At 34.1% G+C, this 20,445-nt stretch overlaps 1 protein-coding gene, 1 non-coding gene and 2 pseudogenes across 2 annotated transcripts; 2 read left to right on the plus strand and 2 right to left on the minus strand.

The window, feature by feature from the left end:
- Positions 1-5,419: 5,419 nt before the first annotated feature.
- Positions 5,420-5,501, plus strand: TRNAS-UGA (transfer RNA serine (anticodon UGA)). The gene has a single exon. It is a non-coding gene; the product is annotated as a tRNA-Ser (tRNA).
- Positions 5,502-8,767: 3,266 nt separating this feature from the next.
- On the minus strand, positions 8,768-13,255 carry LOC100815556 (sugar transporter ERD6-like 5; annotated as a pseudogene).
- Positions 13,256-14,267: 1,012 nt separating this feature from the next.
- Positions 14,268-16,355, plus strand: LOC100786325 (40S ribosomal protein S14). Its single transcript, XM_003554624.5, has 6 exons — positions 14,268-14,507; positions 14,642-14,761; positions 14,841-14,886; positions 15,305-15,390; positions 15,646-15,775; positions 16,029-16,355. Exons 1-6 carry the CDS (start codon positions 14,505-14,507, stop codon positions 16,094-16,096), a joined length of 453 nt encoding a protein of 150 aa, XP_003554672.1. The 5' UTR covers positions 14,268-14,504; the 3' UTR covers positions 16,097-16,355.
- A 340-nt stretch (positions 16,356-16,695) lies between these two features.
- Positions 16,696-20,292, minus strand: LOC100816090 (sugar transporter ERD6-like 5; annotated as a pseudogene).
- Between the last annotated feature and the right edge of the window lie 153 nt (positions 20,293-20,445).

A 20,445-nucleotide genomic window follows, 5' to 3' on the forward strand; every position in this document is an offset into this window, starting at 1 on the left:
AAAATAATGAAACATCTATTTCATATTATGTACCAAGAAAAAATAATTGTACTTTTATAAACATTTTTCCAAACTAAAGTTAATGATGTTATTAATATTCTTTATTACTGCAAACCAATTAATGGGATTGTTTTATCATTATATAAAATAATATATATGAATAATTAAATCAAAATTTATAAGTTGAAATATCTATTTTTTATAATTAAAAAAAAGTCACATAGATTGTAAAAACTCATTGACCCAAAGAGTATTCATAAAGTTTTTACTAACTAAAGATATATCCTACTCTAAAAGACTAAACTCATAGAGTTAGCGTCTTCAATTTTCTCTAAGTGTAAAATCCAAAACCTAAAAATTGTTTAGTGAATCAACTTATTGCAAAACATCATGATTGATTATTAAACTTATGATATAAATAATATGTATACTTCTATATTATGTTACTTATATTGATTCATGGGATTCAACTACTAACTCAATAGTTCATCTAATAACTGATCAATTTAGTACCTCCATTGAGTTGACAAGTGTCTAATTTTTAAAACATTGCTTTTCACCATTAAAAACATGAAAAAAAAAATGAGGAAGATGAACTTAAATCTATATCAAGTTATTACTAAGATTCAACAACAACTTTTGTTGCTAGGTATTACAGAAACACATGCCAACAAAATAAACATCAAAATGTATCCACATATATATTTAAGACATTTGTATCTTGCACCTCCCAATATGAATCATACACTTCCTCAAAAAATCTCAATGGTCAAAAGTATCCTTAGCCCTAACACCTCTTCTCCATCTTCTATGTGTCATCCAAGCACCTTCTCTTATGCAATACAAATGCGGCACCACCCATGGTGCAAGTATCCAATTCTTGTGTCATTGTCCTCTTTTACCATCCAATACGAGCGTGATGTCGTTGTCGTCTTCTTGGCAATAATGTTGTGGTTATTGATGGTGGTGGTTGGGCTTGTTGAGAACAAAGTTAGGAGAGGGACGATAATGAAGGAAAAGAGGGGTCCTGGAAACTATGTTACAACAATGATTGTGGTGGCTGGGCTTGGTGAGAAGGTGGTGCGCAAAGGTGCAGACATGACACACATTGGCACGACGGCTTAGCTGCACAAGTTCGAGTTTGAAGAAGAAAAAGAGGGTCTTACCTATTCCAAAACAACTATTTTTGAAAAATGAAAACCTACATTCTAAGATAGTTGTTCTGGAATAGGAAAAACTATATTCGTGAATAGTTATTATGAAAATGTATCCTATTTTGGAATGAATATTCTGAAATAGGATACTCTTTCGGAATAGCTATTTTGGAATATAGCTCTTCATATTTCGAAATAGAACAAGCTCTTCGGAAACTTACTTCGGAATAGGTACTCTAGAATACGAAAAAACTATTTTCTAGGAATAGCTATTGCAGAAAAGTATCTTATTCCAGGACAGTCGTTCTAGAATATGGGTGCCTAGTAAAAAGGTATTTTTGTCCATTGGAGTTTTTTGGGAGGTGTAGGATGCTAAATGAGAGGCGCACAATATAAATGCCATATATCCAACCTAAAATGGCTCATCCTTTATTTCTATTAATATGGCCCATACCTATTTCAACCCAAACAATTAAGGGAGTTGTTATTGCCACTACCGAAATTGCTAATGGCTTTACACACGTGGGTGTCTTTTCATGTTATTCCAAAATTACCATTCTTGACTGAAACATGATTTCTTTGCACACTTGTACAATGAAATCATATTTCTCTTGCACAAATAGAGGGTGAAAAAAAATGAAAATACGATTTTGTTGTAGATTGTACAACAAAATCATGTTTTTGTTGCATCACCATGTGTGCAACGAAAATACGATTCCATTTGTAATTTTATCAATGAAATCGTATTTCCATTCGTCCCTCTCCCTCTTTGAATCCTTCCTCTCCTCGTTCCTCCTCCCATTACCCTATATGCTCATTCTCCCTCGTCTCATATTATCACACACACACACACACACACAAAGGCCAATGCAGGACAACATACATCAACCTTGGTGGCAATTCAAATAAACAAACACAAACATTGGCCATGAGGGCCACGAGGCATAGATCTAATCAACAGAATCACAAAGGGAGCCAGATCTACAACCTTTAAGTCGATGTAATGGAGAATAGGGTCGTGCGCGATGGTGGAAGAGGGTGGGGTTGAACAACAAGATAGTGCGATTGGGGGACTAAGGAGTCTAAAAGGAAGGGGAGAGGGTGTAAGGATTTGGTGAGCGGACAAAAAAAAAAATCACAAAAGTTGGTAGTGTCAATGACACTATTGGTAGTAGTAATAATAATTTCCAATAACAATCAAGTTTAGCAAATGTAGCAATTGCGCATAATGTGGCCCATCATCTATTTAAAAGACTCAAATAAAATAAAGCATCCAATATATTATATTTAGATAATAAATATTTTTTGGTGTATATAATAATAAATGTTAAATAACAAACAACAAAATAATAATTAATACAATGAAGTAAAAAAGTAAAAAATAGCCGTTGAAGAGTACATATTTTTTAATTGAAAGTAAATTATGTTTTTCATCCTTAAATTTTTGTGAATTATGGTTTTAGTCTCTAAATTTTTCAACAATGATCAACGTCCTTTAACTTCAACGTCCCTTAAGTAATAACTTGATATTGATTTTATATTATTATATTTTTTTTAGATTAAAAATCATAAAAAAAAATACATGAATAAAGTATTTTTGAAAGGATTAATATTTGTGGCGGCTTATTGACGCCACAGACTGTGATTATTATTAATTACGGGTTTGATGATTGTTGTGATGGGTTATGAAGGCAGAGAAGATGCGAGCTGTGCTGGTGGTTTATTGGCGCGTGAAGAAGATAATGGATTGATATTAACCGTCGAATTTTTGTTGGTGGAATATCCCTCAAAGATTGTATCCTAACGTGTTCAACATTAACTGTTATAACGCCACTTTTCATCCTAAAGCTAATGTAAATGACCAAATGCCATTAGTCATTACACCTTGCAAAGATGGCATAAGTGGATCCGCCCGGACGCTAATTTGCCTTCCTCTATCTTGTAAATTGTAATTCTAATAGCGCTTGCTTTTTATTTTTTTTTATGAATTATACAGTTTAAACATATTTTGTCAAAATTAAGATTTTTAGTTCTGCAGCTATCACTTTCGAAATTATACAAATAGTACTTCGTGGCAATTTTCAAGTTCTGGGTAAAACAGTAATATTTGAAGATAATTTTTGCAATATTTTCCCAGTGGAAATTGAGGTTAATATCATAAATAACAAGGTTTCTGCTAATTTCGGTAATGGTACATTTAAAATGAGGTTTTCCCTTAGTGTAACACCAATTAGAATTCCAGACGTTCAACCATGGAGACAATTATTAAGAGGCACTTCAAGGACTCAAATGGTGAATAAAAGAATGCTATGGGAAAGTAAAATTTTCCATGAACTACTGCCAATATGGTAATTGTAGCTCACCTTAAATGGAGGAATTGCGTGGGTCATATTTTATTTTTTGGTTGCGATTTTTAAATGTTTATAAATTTCAACATTTTCTATAAAAATATTTTTAAAAGTAAATCCTTTCAATAGTTCTTGTTGAGGATCGAACATTTTAATTGTTAACTTTGCAATTGAAAATTTTGCAAAATATCATTTTAACTTGATATTATTCATAGTGAAATAATTTTAACAAAAGTAAGAAGATTAAAAAAAAAAATCTTTTTGACAGTTTTGTACGATTAGGGACTATACATAGACCGTTTACAATTTGAACAGGTAAAATAAAGATTTACTTATCTATTTACTATTAAATTTCCATACCACAACTTCAATTGCAAGCACATCAAATCAAATGGATATAATTACTTCATATTTAAATGTGTAAATTACACTATTTGAAATTTTGTGAAATTACACGAACTTCATATACTTTTTTTAACATTTCTTATAGAAAAACACAGTATAATGGTTATCAAATAATTAAGGGGGATAATATATAAGAAATGCCATATATATTTTCAGAAATTAAAGAGAGTTAGTATAAGAATACATAAAATAAGGAAAATTTATGTAATTTCACAAAACTGTTAAGATAATTAGTATAATTTATTTTATTTAATATCTGTCGGCAACTATGTAAGAACGCAGTGTATGTAGCCAGAAAGAAAATCCAAGTCTAAATTTGAGATTTCTTTTTTTATATACAATCAAAATAATTTTTATTATTTTCTTTTTTGCATTTACATATATTAGCTAACCTTAATAAAACCTCGTTGGGGAAACTAATAATACAAGAGGGGTTTGAATTGAGTTTTTTTATTTAAAGAAAAACATTTTTGCACTGCTAAGCTTAATAGTGAAAAGTAATTTCTATAAAAAAAAAAAAGAGAAATCCAAATTTTAATGTCTTGTTTGATTTAGAGGATGAAAATAAAAATGATAAAAATAAAAGAAAAAAGTTTAAATTAAAATAAAATGTAAAGATTATTATAAGGTGCGTGAATATTATAAATTCCTTAATATTATCTTTTACATGTTATAAATTCCTTAATATTATCTTTACATGTTATAAATTTCTTACTATTATCTTTCTTTGATTCACACTCCTACTCAATAAGTATAGAAATATATCTATTCTTCAAATCGCATTCAAAATTCTCCATTTTATCAAAATATCTATAGAACAACAAGTCTTTTACATTATAGAAAATTCACCTTGGTAACCAAACTTCAAGACGAAGTCTGTAAACACTGTTAACTATTTAATTCCTAAAATCACACACCCTAGTGTATTTGAAAATACAATTACAAACATTTTATGCTCAAGAAAACTCACTTTTGACAATCATACCCAGATACCTCTACCTATATCTCTCATATCAAACTTTCAAGAGATAATCACCCTTAAATACAAAGAAAAATTCATAAGCAATGCTTGCACAAGCTAATACTACTAAAAAAAATCATTAATAAAAAATTAATAATTAAAATTATGATTATATATATATCAATTATTAATTTTGTAAAGTATATTTATGTTTAAATATCAACTATTACTTTTCTGGTAATATCTCAATTATTAATTATAATTATTTATTTTTACTTTCTAAAATGAACTCTTACTATAAAAAAAAGGAAAAGCATACTTAATTATAGAACCGTGAACAAGAAAGAGATCATATAAAACAATTACTTACTTGACGTAAAAAAACAAAAGCAATTACTTACTTTTTGTAAATTTATGCCACTAACTATATGAAGACAATGAACAGCTGTCAATAGCAGGATTCAGATTTTCAATGGCAAGGCTGAAGGCATACATTGGACTAAACTAATTTTTAACTTTGATTAATGACAGAATGCAAATTAAATGACAAAGTCGATATGTCCGAGTGGTTAAGGAGACAGACTTGAAATCTGTTGGGCTTCGCCCGCGCAGGTTCGAACCCTGCTGTCGACGGTTTTGCTTAAAAACCACAAAGGTTCTTTTTTTAATTTTTGCACTTCATGCATTGTGACGTAAGCCCAGTTTGAGTAATAGATCAGTAATTCTTTTTTGCTTTTTTGTCAAAATGACTACACAAAGATCCTTTATACTCATTTGATTTTTTTTTATGAGCTTTTCATGCAAAGATGAAACAATATCCAACATTTCTTTTTGAACATCTTTAGGGACAAGCCGCAAGCTCCGACATCTTTGGTTGTTCCGGCCAAATTTTGCTTCAAACAATATAATAAACCCTTTTCTTGTGAACATCCTCTCACAGTATTTGCATTTAATTTTTCTTGTATACCCGACAACTGAAACACGGTGTTTCCATGCCACATGAATCATTTTTGTGAATTTTAGGCAGCGGTCCATTTGCTCCACTCATTGCACCTTCAGTTCCACTTCCTCCAATTGAATCCATTTTTCTTCAACTCGTAAAATAGAGAACAGTCCAACATACAATTGTGAGTGAACAATGCAAATTAGTGAAAATCAAAGAACAATCTAAATCGGAGATGAAAAAATAAATAATCAATTCAAATTGTAGAGACTGAGAGTAAGATTATGAGAAAATGTAGATTAGACTTAGAGGATCGAGAGGTAAAGATTGTGAGTTTGCAAATTAGAGAAGAGGACACCCTTAAGTTCACATGCGTCGTCATCCCAAGATAGCAGTTGCAAATGAAGGAGAAATGATTTGTGAAAAGGAAGAAAGATTTGCAAATGGAGAGAGTGTTTTTGAACATGAAGAAAATAGGTCAAAAGGGGAAAACCACGATTTTAATAACACAAGTATCAAGAGAACTTTAGCTTGTTTCAATAATCTTAAAAATTTAATAAATTAAAATGCACGTAGTATATATATGTTCTTGATCTATAACATAAAATAAAACTTCAAAATTTGGTAAATACAAATGTCTCGATTCTTCACATCCGGACATCCTCCCTCTCTCTCTCTCTCTATTCACACATACTGCTTAAGAAAACAAAAACGCAGTTAAATAATTACATGAGTTTATTGTCGTTTTCCCGCAAGGAAACAACACCGCATGCACGGTGGGTGCAGTTCAGCATCCAACCTTTGTTTATGTTATGCCAAAATTAGCATTTGGCAGCGCAACAGTTCACATTAGTTTCACACGTAGTACGACACAGACAAACACCAACGTCAGAGAAGGAACAATTTTCCAACGTTGAAATCATTCATGCATGTCCCTTTCCGTTCAAAACCTGCCCGCCACGTGTCCCTCCCTCACACAATGCTGATTCCACACATTCGCAGGTTTCCATGAACATTATGATGGTGATGTTGCTTCACCATTTCGTGACACCTCCTTAACCCTTCACTCCCTCCCACACCACGCAGCCTCCACTCCTCAACCCTCTCTTCTTCTTCTTCTTCTTCTTCTTCCTCTTCTAGATCTGGCACCAGGCGCAATGTCAAGCGTCCGTTATGCCTCGAAGCATGCAGAATCTCCGATCGCTGTATTCTCACTTCTGTCAACTCTAACCTCCCGTCTTTCCTCACAGGCCGGAGATAAAAACTCGGTTTACCGTTTCGGTTCAAGGACGACAGCGGCGGCGGAAACGACCGCACCTTCCCTCTCCCCTCCGCCTTCATGGTCCTCCTCCGCCAAATCTCATCGTCGCAATTCTCTTTCTCGTCGCAGCAATTATCGTTGTTGTTGTGAATTTCGTCGGAGCTTTCAAACCCTAGACTCTCGGTGCAAGACGCCAGCCCCGTAACGACGTCGTCCACGGATCCAATAATTACTCTCTTCTCGCTCGGTGGAGGAGCCGTGGGCCTCAACATAGCGGATTCCAGAACATTAGGAGGCCTGTGGGCCTCCCTTGTGGCCAGGCCCAGGCCCAAAACGGGGTGGCGGTAACGGTGGTGATGACACGTGTCAGTGTTTGTGTTCCTCTTGAACAATTTGATCATGGCGGGGAGGACTAAGGAGAAGATGGTTGTTGGGTTTGTCATGACATAATAATAATAATAATAATATTCTATGTTGTGTGAATGGAAAGAAGAGAAGAAGAAGAGGAAGGTATTAATAAAAGGGAAGGTATGGGTATTGGGGTGCAAGTGTGAGAGTGCCAACGAAACAAAAACGAAGGCTTTGAGACTATGAGCTGGACTCCCTCATGGAGCAAACGGTGCCGGGTCCCACGCTGGACCCCGCTCAAATAGCCTTTTATCTGTTTCTCTTTCTTATCTACGGTGGCATGACTCAATACACTACAATTTCAGGATCATCATATTAATTATGCGTTGACCACTTGTTATGAAATAGATAAACGTTGGTTTTAGTGGGGATTTTTTCCCTATTTTGATTATCTACACGTTTTAGGCGAAGATGCAAGAGATCTAGCTGTCTCAGAAATTTGACCAGGCGTTAAAACAAAAATGAAAATGGAATTTTTTTTATTTTGGATATTCTCGTGTCACTCTTTGACCATCCTTAACAAAAATAGGGGGGAACTGATTTCCAAAGTTGACCACAGTTTAATTTTAGAAATTAGTGGATGAGGTACACTTCGGTTAAGCTTTCCTCTTCCAAGACACAGTCACACAGAGAGGCCTTGGGAGTTTGCACACGTTTTTCTTTCTCCCACTTCAGCGGAATCGATAAACTAGGAGGTAATTCTAATTGATTAGTTTTACTTTTGCACGGGGAACGGAAAAGTTATATTATTGCTACCCAAAAATATGCTACGAGAATAGTGTTTTATATATTTATTAAATTAAATTTTGATTAAATTTATAGTCTTTATGCATTACAATCATTTCCATTTTCCAGCCCAGTTCTTTTTTAAAAAACAAAATAGTTTATGAGGCAATGTTTATAAAGTTGTTCACTAATCACAATTAGCCGAGTCCTTCATAAATGATATAACATGATATGTTCATCCGATGTATATAACAGAAAATGACATGACAATGACTTAAATGATTAAATTATAATTTTGCCTTTATAATTATTCTGCAATGCCTTTTATTGGGATTGTGCTGGAATTAAGATCTGCATGTCGTGAATACTATAAAGAATGGTTTTGAGAGGAATCATGGAAAGCTTTAAAAAAGGATGTACTTCTTCACGTGACTACTGTCTTGTAACTTGTAAAGGAAGTGCCAACTAGCGCATTGAACACATGTATTCCTCTCGTGACAAAATTCATCCCTCTCAAGCAATTTTTTTATTTTTGGCAATTTAGTTTTTAATCAATATGAATTGTTCAAACTTCCCCTTCCAATTTAATTTATTTGTAGTAGCAAGTTTTAAGTACATCATGGAACTGATATTGAAATGCTCTTGAATGAGGGAGAGGGACCATAATGATCAAATCTAGGAGCACAGGTTCAACCAAACACAAATTCTTTGCATCATAAACGTGATCAAGCTTGTTTCATAAAATCTTTAATTTAATTCATAATCTATAATCTGGCACTTAGGAAATTGTTTCTGGATTAATTATGCATGCAATTTTGCTACTGGGTCATGCCAAATTCATGTCTTTGTTGAATATGGATTCAGAGATATATGCTTGAACTTCTTCTAGAGTTCTCCCTTGTCTCTGGTACTAGTTTTGCCACGAATAGAATGGTGAAGCCACATATGATGGAGAATATGAAGAAAGTTCCTGGCCAAACATAATATGAATTTTTTGTTTTGTTCAATTTTTTTAAACCTTTTTGCTTTCTTTTTTGAGGGAGGAGTAAGTATTCTCACAAGGAATTGAGAGTAAATGTGAACCTACCCGCTGAACTCCAACTCATGAGGAAGTTAAAAGCGTATGATACAATCCAAGAACACAACCAGCTAGCCAAATTCACAAGACTTCCAGCCGAGCCCTTCACATTAATGGGAAAAATCTGGGGGCAAAAAAAAAAAGGATAATTCAGTCAAACCGAGGACTTCTTATTATCCAATTTTTATTTCATACATATGTTCAGAAACTACCTCAGACATTATAACCAAGGGGATTCCCCCCATGCCAAGCAAGAATGATCCTGTATATGCCTGATCATTACAAAAATTAACTGGTGAAATTAGTTCTCAAATCAAACCGTGATATGTGCATAATTCAATATTATAAATATTCTTCATTAGAAATATAATGATAATTAAAAAATAAATGCCATTATTTGATTCGAGTATTTGACAGCAAATAACTAAAGAACTAGATATAAATTTTATCCTTATCTTAAGTGCTATGTAAATTGGTTTGAATGCAATAAAATATTATCATAAACCTTTTAACTTTACAGGAACATGCAAATCCGAAAACCAAATCTATCTCATAAAAGTAAATGTTCTAGCAAGAATTTAAGAAGTTCCTTGTCTATTCTAGAATTACTTGATCTTCTGTGATCTTATTATTAACTAGGCAATTGGTGCAGAAAAGAGGTAATAATTTATCATCCCTCTTTCAAAGTCATACGACCAAGTAATGAATTTGAATTTATGTTTTGTTTTAATCCAATTAAAGGCATGAGATTGCACACTTCAGTCCAGGATTCAAATAATGGTGCATTATTGGATAAGCATTGCCATTGCAAAATCGTTACCAATACACCAACAAGCGTGAGAATGGAACTTCCTTCCTTCCATTTATGTAGGTCCTACATAAGGCAAGCTCAATGAATTGGTTATTTAGAAATAACTAATGTGAAAAAAACAACAAAGTAGAGCAGATTTTGTTATGCAAAGAACCTGTAAGGTGAATGATAGGGCTGCAAGGAAGCATCCATTTTCCCGACGCAGAGAACTGCATAAAGTGAACATTTCGGATTCAAATTTTACTGACCAGCACAAGACAGAAGAAACAAAAGCTTAACCTTTTTACCAGCAGAAGTGGTCGTCTCCCAGATTTATCCATCAAAAGTACTCCCAAAGCTGTCATTGGGATCTATAAAGACAGAAATGACTGAATAGAAGTGAAGACAAGACTCACCAAGAAAGTGGCATCTATCTCATTTTGTACAACATCAAGAAGACAGAAACAAATAAATTAGTATGAAGAGAATGTAAAACCTGAACAGCAACCATTGCTATCATTCCAATACTTCCCGAAAACCCTGTGATGGATAAGAATTTTTTGCCTCTAAGACAATCGTTTTATAAATTTAACATTCTTGTAGTCATCTTCCTTATGCGTCATATGTTAGAACTTAGAAGCATTAAAAAAATCTGCATGTACCAGCAGAGATGAATATAGAACTTGCACAAAAAGCAATGTCATTAACCCCTCCAAACTGTTGTAGTATCATCAGACCAACTCCTACCTAACAAAGTAATTAAATACCATAAGAATCTGCCAAAGGATATGATAGGCAGCATGAAAGGGGATATCTTAGAAAGCTCACAGTAAGTGACTTCAAATACTGCAATTGAAATAAGCCAATAATGCTAGCTTCTGTTTCCTTCTGAAGGGCTTCTGTAAAATCCTAAAAAAAGTATAACACAATAATATATCAGCTTCCTCCCTCTCCCCCCTTCCTTTGCTTCCTACCTAAGATGTAACCCACAAGTTAACCTTCTAATGAACAAACACTATATATATACTCCAATTTCAGTGGCCTCTTGAGAAATATCGGCATTCTTTCCTCTAAGGCACTGTAATACAGATTCATTCCTTTCCCAGTGACCATAATTCCAATTATTTGACAAAAGTGATGAAAAATCTCAGTTGTTTGTGTGAATTTTATCCAACAGACCAACACAAATATCCCAAACAATAAACCTACAGCAGCCATGGACAACTCACCAGCCACCTAGGAGACTCAGGAATGAAGAATAGACCCAAAAGTTGCACAAGACATGGAATAATTCCTGAGATAAAAAAAAAAAAAAGTGCTTACGTCCAACTTTCTTTTAATTTCATTTTGTTAGGAGAATAACTGAAAGAAGAACATTGACTATTAGAGCCAAAATCCGCCAATTCAAGAATGCTCCAATAAGATAAGTTAATGATACGCCGCAACAAATCATTAACTTTCAAATTAAACTCCAAATAGGGATTTAAAATAAACCTATTCGTGAAATATGTAAATCAACATAAGTGGTACATGCAATGAGAATAAAACGATACTCAGAGAACACATCATTGCTTTACCTGATGAACTGTGGTGAATCCCCCTCGAAGATTCTTGGGTGTTATTTCAGCTATATAAACGGGTACCTATTATGGAATTAAAGAGAAGACAACTACCCATTTGTATTTGTTTCGAGTGACTGAATATCTTTGGAACTGCAATCATAAGAAGCTAAGAATCACAACAATTACCACATAGGATAGAAGGCCCATCCCATATCCCACCAACAATCTTCCAATATAAAGCCACCAACCAACCTTCAATTCAAACAAGCACCAAGTGTCAAATATCAACTACTAAACTTCATTCAGTTGATATTCATCAAGTTAATTGATTAATTTAAAAAAAAATTGCTTGGAATCATAAGTCAATAGGATTATATGCAACTAGCATGTAAGCAACTTAGAGAAACATGGGACAAAGTCAAAGAAGTTGTAAACCTTTGAGAATGCTATGACAAGCCATCCCAATATGCAGAATACTTCAGAGAAGCCCATAGCCTGCATTCCAGAATGCAACATAACCAAAGATTGAAATAATAAGACAGGAAACTTTCATTTCAAAACGCACAAAATTGGATAAACGTACAGTTCGTCGACCTGCATAATCCGCTATTCTACCACTTATAATGGCTCCAATCATTGCTCCAATTGTCAGTATTGATCCAAAAAGTGAATACTGCATAAAATAAGGCCAATAGAAAAGCCTCAAATGCTTCTCTCATTAGTTCAATGTTAAATACATGACAAAGGTAGTGATTCAAAGTTCAAACCTTGGCCACACCAAGATTTAGATCATCCATGATTCCAGTCTGAGCAGGAGATGAATATCCCACCTGCAAAAATCAGTCAGTGACAATAGTAATTCAGAATCCTGATTAACAGAAATGCTAGGAACACACTCTTTATTATTAGTTGAAATTTACTGCAAATCACAAAATTTTGTGGATCTCTCACTTCTTATTAAAAGAGTCCTTAATTAATAATAGAAAGTGTGTTAGGTGTTGCTAGTACTTCTATGATAAAATAGCCAAAGCAAAACATGTGAATAGGAACGTACAGCAGACCCGAAAACGTAAGAACCAGAGACAGCAACAAGGGTGGTAAGAATAAGAATAGCTGGTACCGACCAAGTTTCTTTCACAGTCAACACCATTGTTGCAACGATACCCTTGTGCTTCTGCGGGAAGCAGAGGACTTGAAAATTCACTTGATTCTGTGCTTTTGGTACCGTCCATGATTACCCACAAGTAGAACCAGGAGCTACACAGATTTTTATGGTTGTGTGTGACAGAGTTAATGGATCTACAAAGAGTAGTGCCTTGTGTTGTCCAAAAATGACAAGTGAGGACGACAGTGTTGGAGACAAGTCATGTGTCTTATTGACTTGAGATACTGCGCTTGCTGTTTTGAAGTTGGATTCATTGTAGGTACCGTGAGATGGTTTTTGTGTAATCTGAAACGATTGGCATAAATTTTGTTTAGGATTTGTCATCACAACTAAGCTTGCACAAAAGGCCAAGAGCTCCAACCTGTGGCAGTGGCATCATGAAAGGTGGACAACGACATCGCGGTCTAACCAGGCACTTGGCAGTTTCTTACGTTTTCTTGCATGTGATGAATGATCAAGTGCTAACTTAGGATGTTTTCGTGTGCGGCTATGTATTTTCAACCCAACATGTAACATTGCATTTTTTTGGAACATTTTTCATAATGGTATTAAAACATATTACTTTAATTCTATTTCTACTATTGTATAATTTTTCTGTGACCTCAGGTATCCGAAAGGGAGAACCAAGGACTAATATCTCCTAACACATTTTTTCATACACTTAAATCTGGAATGGAACTCCTAGCCACATACTTAAAACAAGGTTATTTATCATTTATCATTTACACCATGCATGGTGTTATACTGTTATAAATAGTTAATACAATACATTTCATATACATTAAAAAAATCTAAAAATAATTAAAACGTTTATAGTTATAATTTCAATGAAATGAATAGTGATTGAGTAATCATATTCAATAAGATTTGTACAATCTTTGTTACAATAATCGAAATAGGATGAGAAGTAAAACAGAAATGTAAAGATAAGCTGAGAGACAAATAAAAATAATGTTGTAAAAAAAAAAAACATACAATACAATAAATACTGTTACTTGCTGATTGTTATTTCCCTTCAGACCTGCGTATTCGAAGCACGCCCATATTCTGAATAATTATTTTTATGCATGGAATTCTGTATGCAAAATAATTTAAAAAATAATTATTTTTTTGTAAGAATCAAAAGAGATAATCTTCAACTTAGTGTGTGATTTGATTAAATTTTATAAAGTAACCATTGGTGGATGCCTCATTGACACTAAGGTAGCCGTGGCGTTGTTTGTGTCATATCAATGACTATTTTAATATGATAAGTCTAAATACATTTCACATTATTAATATTTAAAAATAACATTGTTTCACAATATAAATAAATTGTTTTTTCGAAAATTCAAATATATTATATTTGTTTAAAAATATCTTTTTACTAAAAACTTTAGAGATCAAGTCCGTGCCTAGTGACTAGTGAGCCCAAGCCCAACTCTAATACTATAACTTGAAGATGAGAAGAAGGAGAAAAAAAAAACATAAAAAAAAAGTACTAAAAAAAAGAAGTCGCGAGGGGTCGTTGAACATATATATTTCAGTAAATAAAAAAGGCTTAGGGGTAATTTTGCAAATTTCAGTTCACCACTCTGCAAAACCCTAATCCCACCTAGATATAAAAACTAAACAAAACGGTGCCGCCATTCCTCACTCTGCAGCAGCACCTTTAAACGCCGAAGGTTCATCCAATCTCCGAAGGCCTTCACCGGATTGCAACCATGGTACGTAGATCGTAAAATCAATCTCATAGACTTTTCCCTTTTCACTCGAGCCCTATAATTTTCTGATTCAGTGGTGCGTGTTTGAGAACGCAAGAGGGTAATTCTGATAGGGAGTTTGTTTTGTTGTTGTGCAGTCGAGGAGAAAGGTTAGAGAGCCAAAGGAGGAAAACGTGACTCTGGGCCCAGCTGTTAGAGATGGTGAACATGTTTTTGGAGTCGCTCGCATCTTTGCCTCCTTCAATGACACCTTCATTGTAATTATTTTTATCTCTTTAATTTCTCAGTTTCAATTATCAATTACTGAAGTTTCGTGTTTGATTTTTATGATTTCAGCATGTCACTGATCTGTCTGGGAGGGAAACACTTGTCCGCATCACTGGTATGATTGCTTCTCTTCACATTACTGTAGTTATTTGCTAGTATTCCAAAAGAAAATGCTGATTATTTTTTAGCTGCTACTATGGCTTTCTTCTTCCAGTTTTTAGTAAATTCTCACGTTATAAGATATTTGATATTGATATTGAAATTGCCAATATCTAACTTCCATGTATTTTATTGTATTGGCTTCTTTTTAATTTATATCTTCCTTGTAGGTATCCCATGGAGGGAGCTTACTGATTGGGCCTACATTTTTTAAAATTTTGTTTTGCTTTATATATACACACAACATGGGATCCATTTTGTGTATCACCAAGCTAACATTCTTCATTAAATAAATTTTGGTCGAGTCTTTTCCTTTTTAGTGTATATAGGAAAACTGCTGTGATTTACTTATTCCTTTTGTTTTCTAATTTCAGGCGGGATGAAGGTTAAAGCTGACAGAGATGAATCATCTCCATATGCTGCTATGCTTGCTGCGCAGGATGTTGCTGCTAGATGCAAGGTCAGTGGTCTTCTCTTTGACAGCTATTTTTTCTGTTAACCATGTTAAGTTTTGTTATTGCCATATGCATCTTTCTTTATGAATTTGATAAAATTCCGATTTCATTATCCTGTTTGTTAGCCAGTATCCATTGTTCTGTTTAGCTTTTTCAGTGATTTTGTTCTGGTCATGCTCTGTGAAATCACTGTAGTATGGGATGTTATTTTCTGTGAAGCTGTCAAGCTTAATGCACTGTTTCAAATTATTGTGGAGCAGGAACTGGGCATAACTGCTCTTCATATCAAGCTCCGTGCCACAGGTGGAAACAAGACAAAAACACCAGGTCCTGGTGCTCAATCAGCTCTTCGAGCCCTTGCTCGTTCAGGAATGAAAATTGGTCGCATAGGTATCTGCCTTTTTAAGAAAACCATAATTCAATTTTTTTTTGCCTGTTACTCAAATGCCTTGTTATTGTCCTTTTATTGTGTGTTTACATACGTCCTTTTTTCACATTAGTGTGTTGTTTATCTACCTTGTTTACTCCCAATGGTTGTTTTTTCTTTCTTTATTCATTGTATATCCCCCGTTTTGTTTTCTGATTGATTTCATCTATTTGGCATTTATTGCTAAATGTTAATTATTGTTTCTTGATTTTCCAGAGGATGTGACCCCCATTCCTTCCGATAGCACACGGAGAAAGAGTGGTAGAAGGGGTAGAAGGCTTTAAGCTTCTTATGGTATATGACTGGAGTTGCCATATTTTAATTTCCATGTCAAACAAACAGATTTGTGCCATTTTGAAATTTTCTTCAATCAGAACTTCTTTTGTATTTCTTGAGGTTTTGAACAGAATTTAGTTGAGTATTTAGGCATTATTGTCAGAGATTGTTGAAAGTTTTACATGTTGCTTCGTGGCTTGGAAAGAATTGGAATACTTGATAGAATGTTTTTCGTTGGAGATAAGTCAACAAGACACATTGGAGTAAGTTAGCAATATCCATACGTTTTCTTGCATGTGATGAATGATTAACAGATGAAGTACAAACTTGTGATATTTTTGTGTGCGACTATTTTTTTCAACCCATCACGTACCTTGCTTTATTTATTCCCAATGGTATTTTTTTCCCACATTATTTAAAACATTTTTTAATTATATTTCTACTATTTTTTTTTTAACCCAGGTATCCGAAAGGAAAAGTAATGACTAATCTCTTTTTTTATACGCTTAAATCTGCAAAGGGAAGTCATTTCATATCTTAATATAAATTCTAGAAGCACTTGAACGTTTGTCGTTTCAATGAAATTAATAATGATTGAGAAATCATATTCAACAAGATTGTAGAATTTTATTATAAATAAGAAATGTAAAGTTAAGATGATAGACAAGTTGAAAAAAAAAATACAATAATAAATGTAGTGTTTTCCTTCTGACTTGCGGAAGCGAAGATAACTGTGTATGGGTATGGAATTCTGTTGAAGGGGAATTCCAAATTTATCTCTTGATACGAAGAATTCAAAGAGGCTTGAATTTCCTCTAGTGTACGGCTCTTGGTCTCTGGTACTAGTTTTGCAACGAAAAGAACAATGAGGCCACATATGCTAGAAAATATGAAGAAAGTTCCTGACCCAACAAAACGTAATAATCAATTTCATACCATGTAAAAATAAGGACCCCTTTTCTATTTTTCATCCCTATTTTATATAAACTTTCTTTAAATTTGGATTTCTTTTTTTTACCTTCCAGATTTTTAGCCTTCTTTTGGAATTTAGAGAAGTAACCAGGGATTAAAGAGTATGCTTACCTTCTGAACTCCAACTCATGAGAAAGTTAAAAGCATATGAAACAATCCAAGAGCACGACCAGTTAACCAAGGTTACTAAGCTTCCAGCAGAGCCCTTCACATTAATGGGAAATATCTGAAAAATAAAATATAATCATTCATCGTGCTGATGATTATTATATTTCAATTTTTATTACATGATTTCAATCATAGTTGGACAAAGCTACCTCAGACATTATAACCCACGGAATTCCTGCCAAGCCTAGCAAGAAAGATCCCATATATACCCTCAACCATTTTACCAGTAAAAGTGGCCGCCTTCCACATTTATCCATCAAAAGCACTCCTAAAGTTGTCAATGGGATCTGTAAAGTATAAACACAAATAATGGGACTGAGTGTGAAGAGAAGACTCGGGAATGAAGGCTACACTCACAAAAAGTGGCATCAAATTCATCTTATGTAAATAGGAATGATGAAATTGTGTAAACAGAATTAAGAACCTTAACAGCAACCATTGCTATCGTTCCAATACTATCTGAAAACCCTGTCATAGAGAAGAATTTTTGCTTTGTTGTGAATCTGATACAAATAAAATATTCTCACATTTGTTTTTTTTAATGTGTTTTACAACAGAAGCTCAGAAAAGGACCTTCACAGTTCACATACCTGCGGAGATAAATATAGAATTCCTATAGAAAAGAAAGCCACTAACCCCTCCAAATTATTGCAGAATCACCAAGCCTACTCCTACCTAACCAAGTAACTAATTACCATGAGAGCCTGCAAAAGGTTGACAAAGGCGGCATGAATGGGGTTAACTTAGAATGCTCACAGAAGTGTCTTTAAATACTGCGATTGAAATAAGCCAACAATGCTAGCTTCTGTTTGTTGCTGAAGGGCTTCTGTATAATCCTGAGTTATGAAGTTACCGTGTAAAAAATGATAGATATTAAATTCTTTGGTTTCTTCCTTTTTGAGTCCTAGTAGGATCATAAGATTCAATAGCCCATGTGTAACATTCTAATGAACATAAACTTGTTATATACTTTGATTTCAGTGGCCTCTTGATAAACATCAGCATGCTTTCCTCTTGATAAACATCAGCATGCTTTCCTCTTGATAAACATCACTCTCTTTCAAGCGACCAACCTTAGTCTGCAGAAGATTACATTTATCACTTGTGCTATGTTTATCTAATGATCTGTGTCCAAAATGCATGTAGTGCCCAAACAACAAAATTCCAGAAGCTATGAACAACTCACTTACCAGCCACCTGGGTGAATCAGGGATAAAGGGAAGAGTCAGAAGCTGCAAAAGACACGGGATAGTTCCTGAGATAAAGACAAAAATGATGTGAGTTACATGGAAGTTGGAACCCTTTTAAAATTTGTTTTGTGAGAAGAGCAACAAAAAGAATAATGTTACCAATCAAAGCCAAAATCCTCCAATTCAAAAATGCTCCAATAAGGTAAGTTAATGACAAACCCACAACAACCCATGAACTGTCAAAACAATACCAAATAGACATTTAAAATAAGCCTTCAGGTGACACGTATAAAACATAAGTGGCATGAACATGATACCCTAAAATGATATCAAGAATATCATAATATAATATATATTGCTTTACCTGATGAACTTCAGTAAATGCTCCTCGAAGATTCTTGGGTGCTATTTCTGCTATATAGACTGGAACCTAATATGCAAAGGGGACTATTAATTTGTATTTCTTGATTGGCTGAATAACATTAATTTGAACTGCAGTCATAACATTAAACGTCAAAGCAATTACCACATACGATATCAGGCTAATGCCGCATCCTATCAACAATCTTCCAATGCAAAGCCACCTAGCATCCTTCAAACACCAAATGTTTGATATCAAAGACTGAATTTAACCAACAACTCATTGGTCAAAGTCATACTGGAATCAATCCCCTTAAGTATGGTCTCAGGTTTGAGTCTCGTGGATGAAAAAAACATGATTAGGAGGAAAGAACTCCACTAAAGGTGGTCAACCAAGTTTTTCGACGGAGATTAATCATCAGCAAAACTAGTAGATACTTCGTACCAATAACATGGTTACAAAAAAAAAGACTAAATTTAAGGAAATTAACCCCAAAATTAACTCTATAGTAATTTTGCTTGAAGGCTTGTTCAAATGGATTACTATATAGTTAATTCCTTGACATGCCTGCAATTCAAGCTAGAGAAATCTGGGAAGAAATTAATGGCAAACCTTTGAGAATGCTATGATAAGTGATCCCAAGATGCAGAAAACCTCTGAGAAACCCATTGCCTGCACGTCAGAATGCAAAATAACCAAAGGTGAACAACAGAAACATTGAAATTAGAATTAAGTGTAGCCTGGCTTTGACTTACAACTCGACGACCTGCATAATCTGCTATTTTACCGCTTACAATGGCGCCAATCATTGCCAATGGTCAATATTGAACCAAAAGTTGAGTACTACAAAAGTGCAAAGAGTTTAACTTAATTATAAGGATGTGAACATTGTCAAATAACTATAAATAAGGTGTAAAAGTTAGGAGAAAACTTAATGCAGTTTCCTAGGTGTTTCTTTGGTTCTATTTTCTAATCAGAATTTGAGTTTCATCTGAGAAGACTATGTCTGAGATTTAACATAAACATTTATTATGCAAATTATCGAAATAAATTTACAATTCTAATTAGAAAAGAACACATAAAATACTTAATTAACTGCATCTAAGTTTTATAAGGAGTATTCCCAGTAATGTTCTACTATTGTTACCAATGTGAGACATTTTAAGAGAGGTTAAAAAAAAAGTTGTAAGTTGTAATTGGAGGTTGAAACCTGGGCGAGAGAGAGATGGAGATCATGCATGATTCCAGTTTGAGCAGGGGATGAATATCCCATCTGCAACATGAATTGTTATTGTTATGTGACAGCACAATGATGAACATAATGAACCAAAATGTGTAAAGATAATAAACTTACCGCAAAACCACCACCAAAAACAGCAGTAAGGGTGTTAAGGATAAGAGTAGGTGACATTGGAGAAGCTTCACTCTGCCTATTCCCTGGAAGTCAACGCCACCATTGTCTGTGGAAAGCAGAGGAGTTGAAAATTCACTGCCTTCGGTGTCCATGAATGAATGCTTTTTGTGCCAACTACTCAATGCACTGCGCAGAGTTATTTAAAACCAAAAGAGGGAGGGTGGGACAGTGCATGAGATTGCGAGGGATATGGATGCTCATCATTTCACGTTATATATTTTATACTTTTAATTATTTTTATTTAATTCTCTT

This window comes from Glycine max, chromosome 19 (genome assembly GCF_000004515.6).
Source record: "Glycine max cultivar Williams 82 chromosome 19, Glycine_max_v4.0, whole genome shotgun sequence".
Lineage (NCBI taxonomy): Eukaryota > Viridiplantae > Streptophyta > Magnoliopsida > Fabales > Fabaceae > Glycine > Glycine max.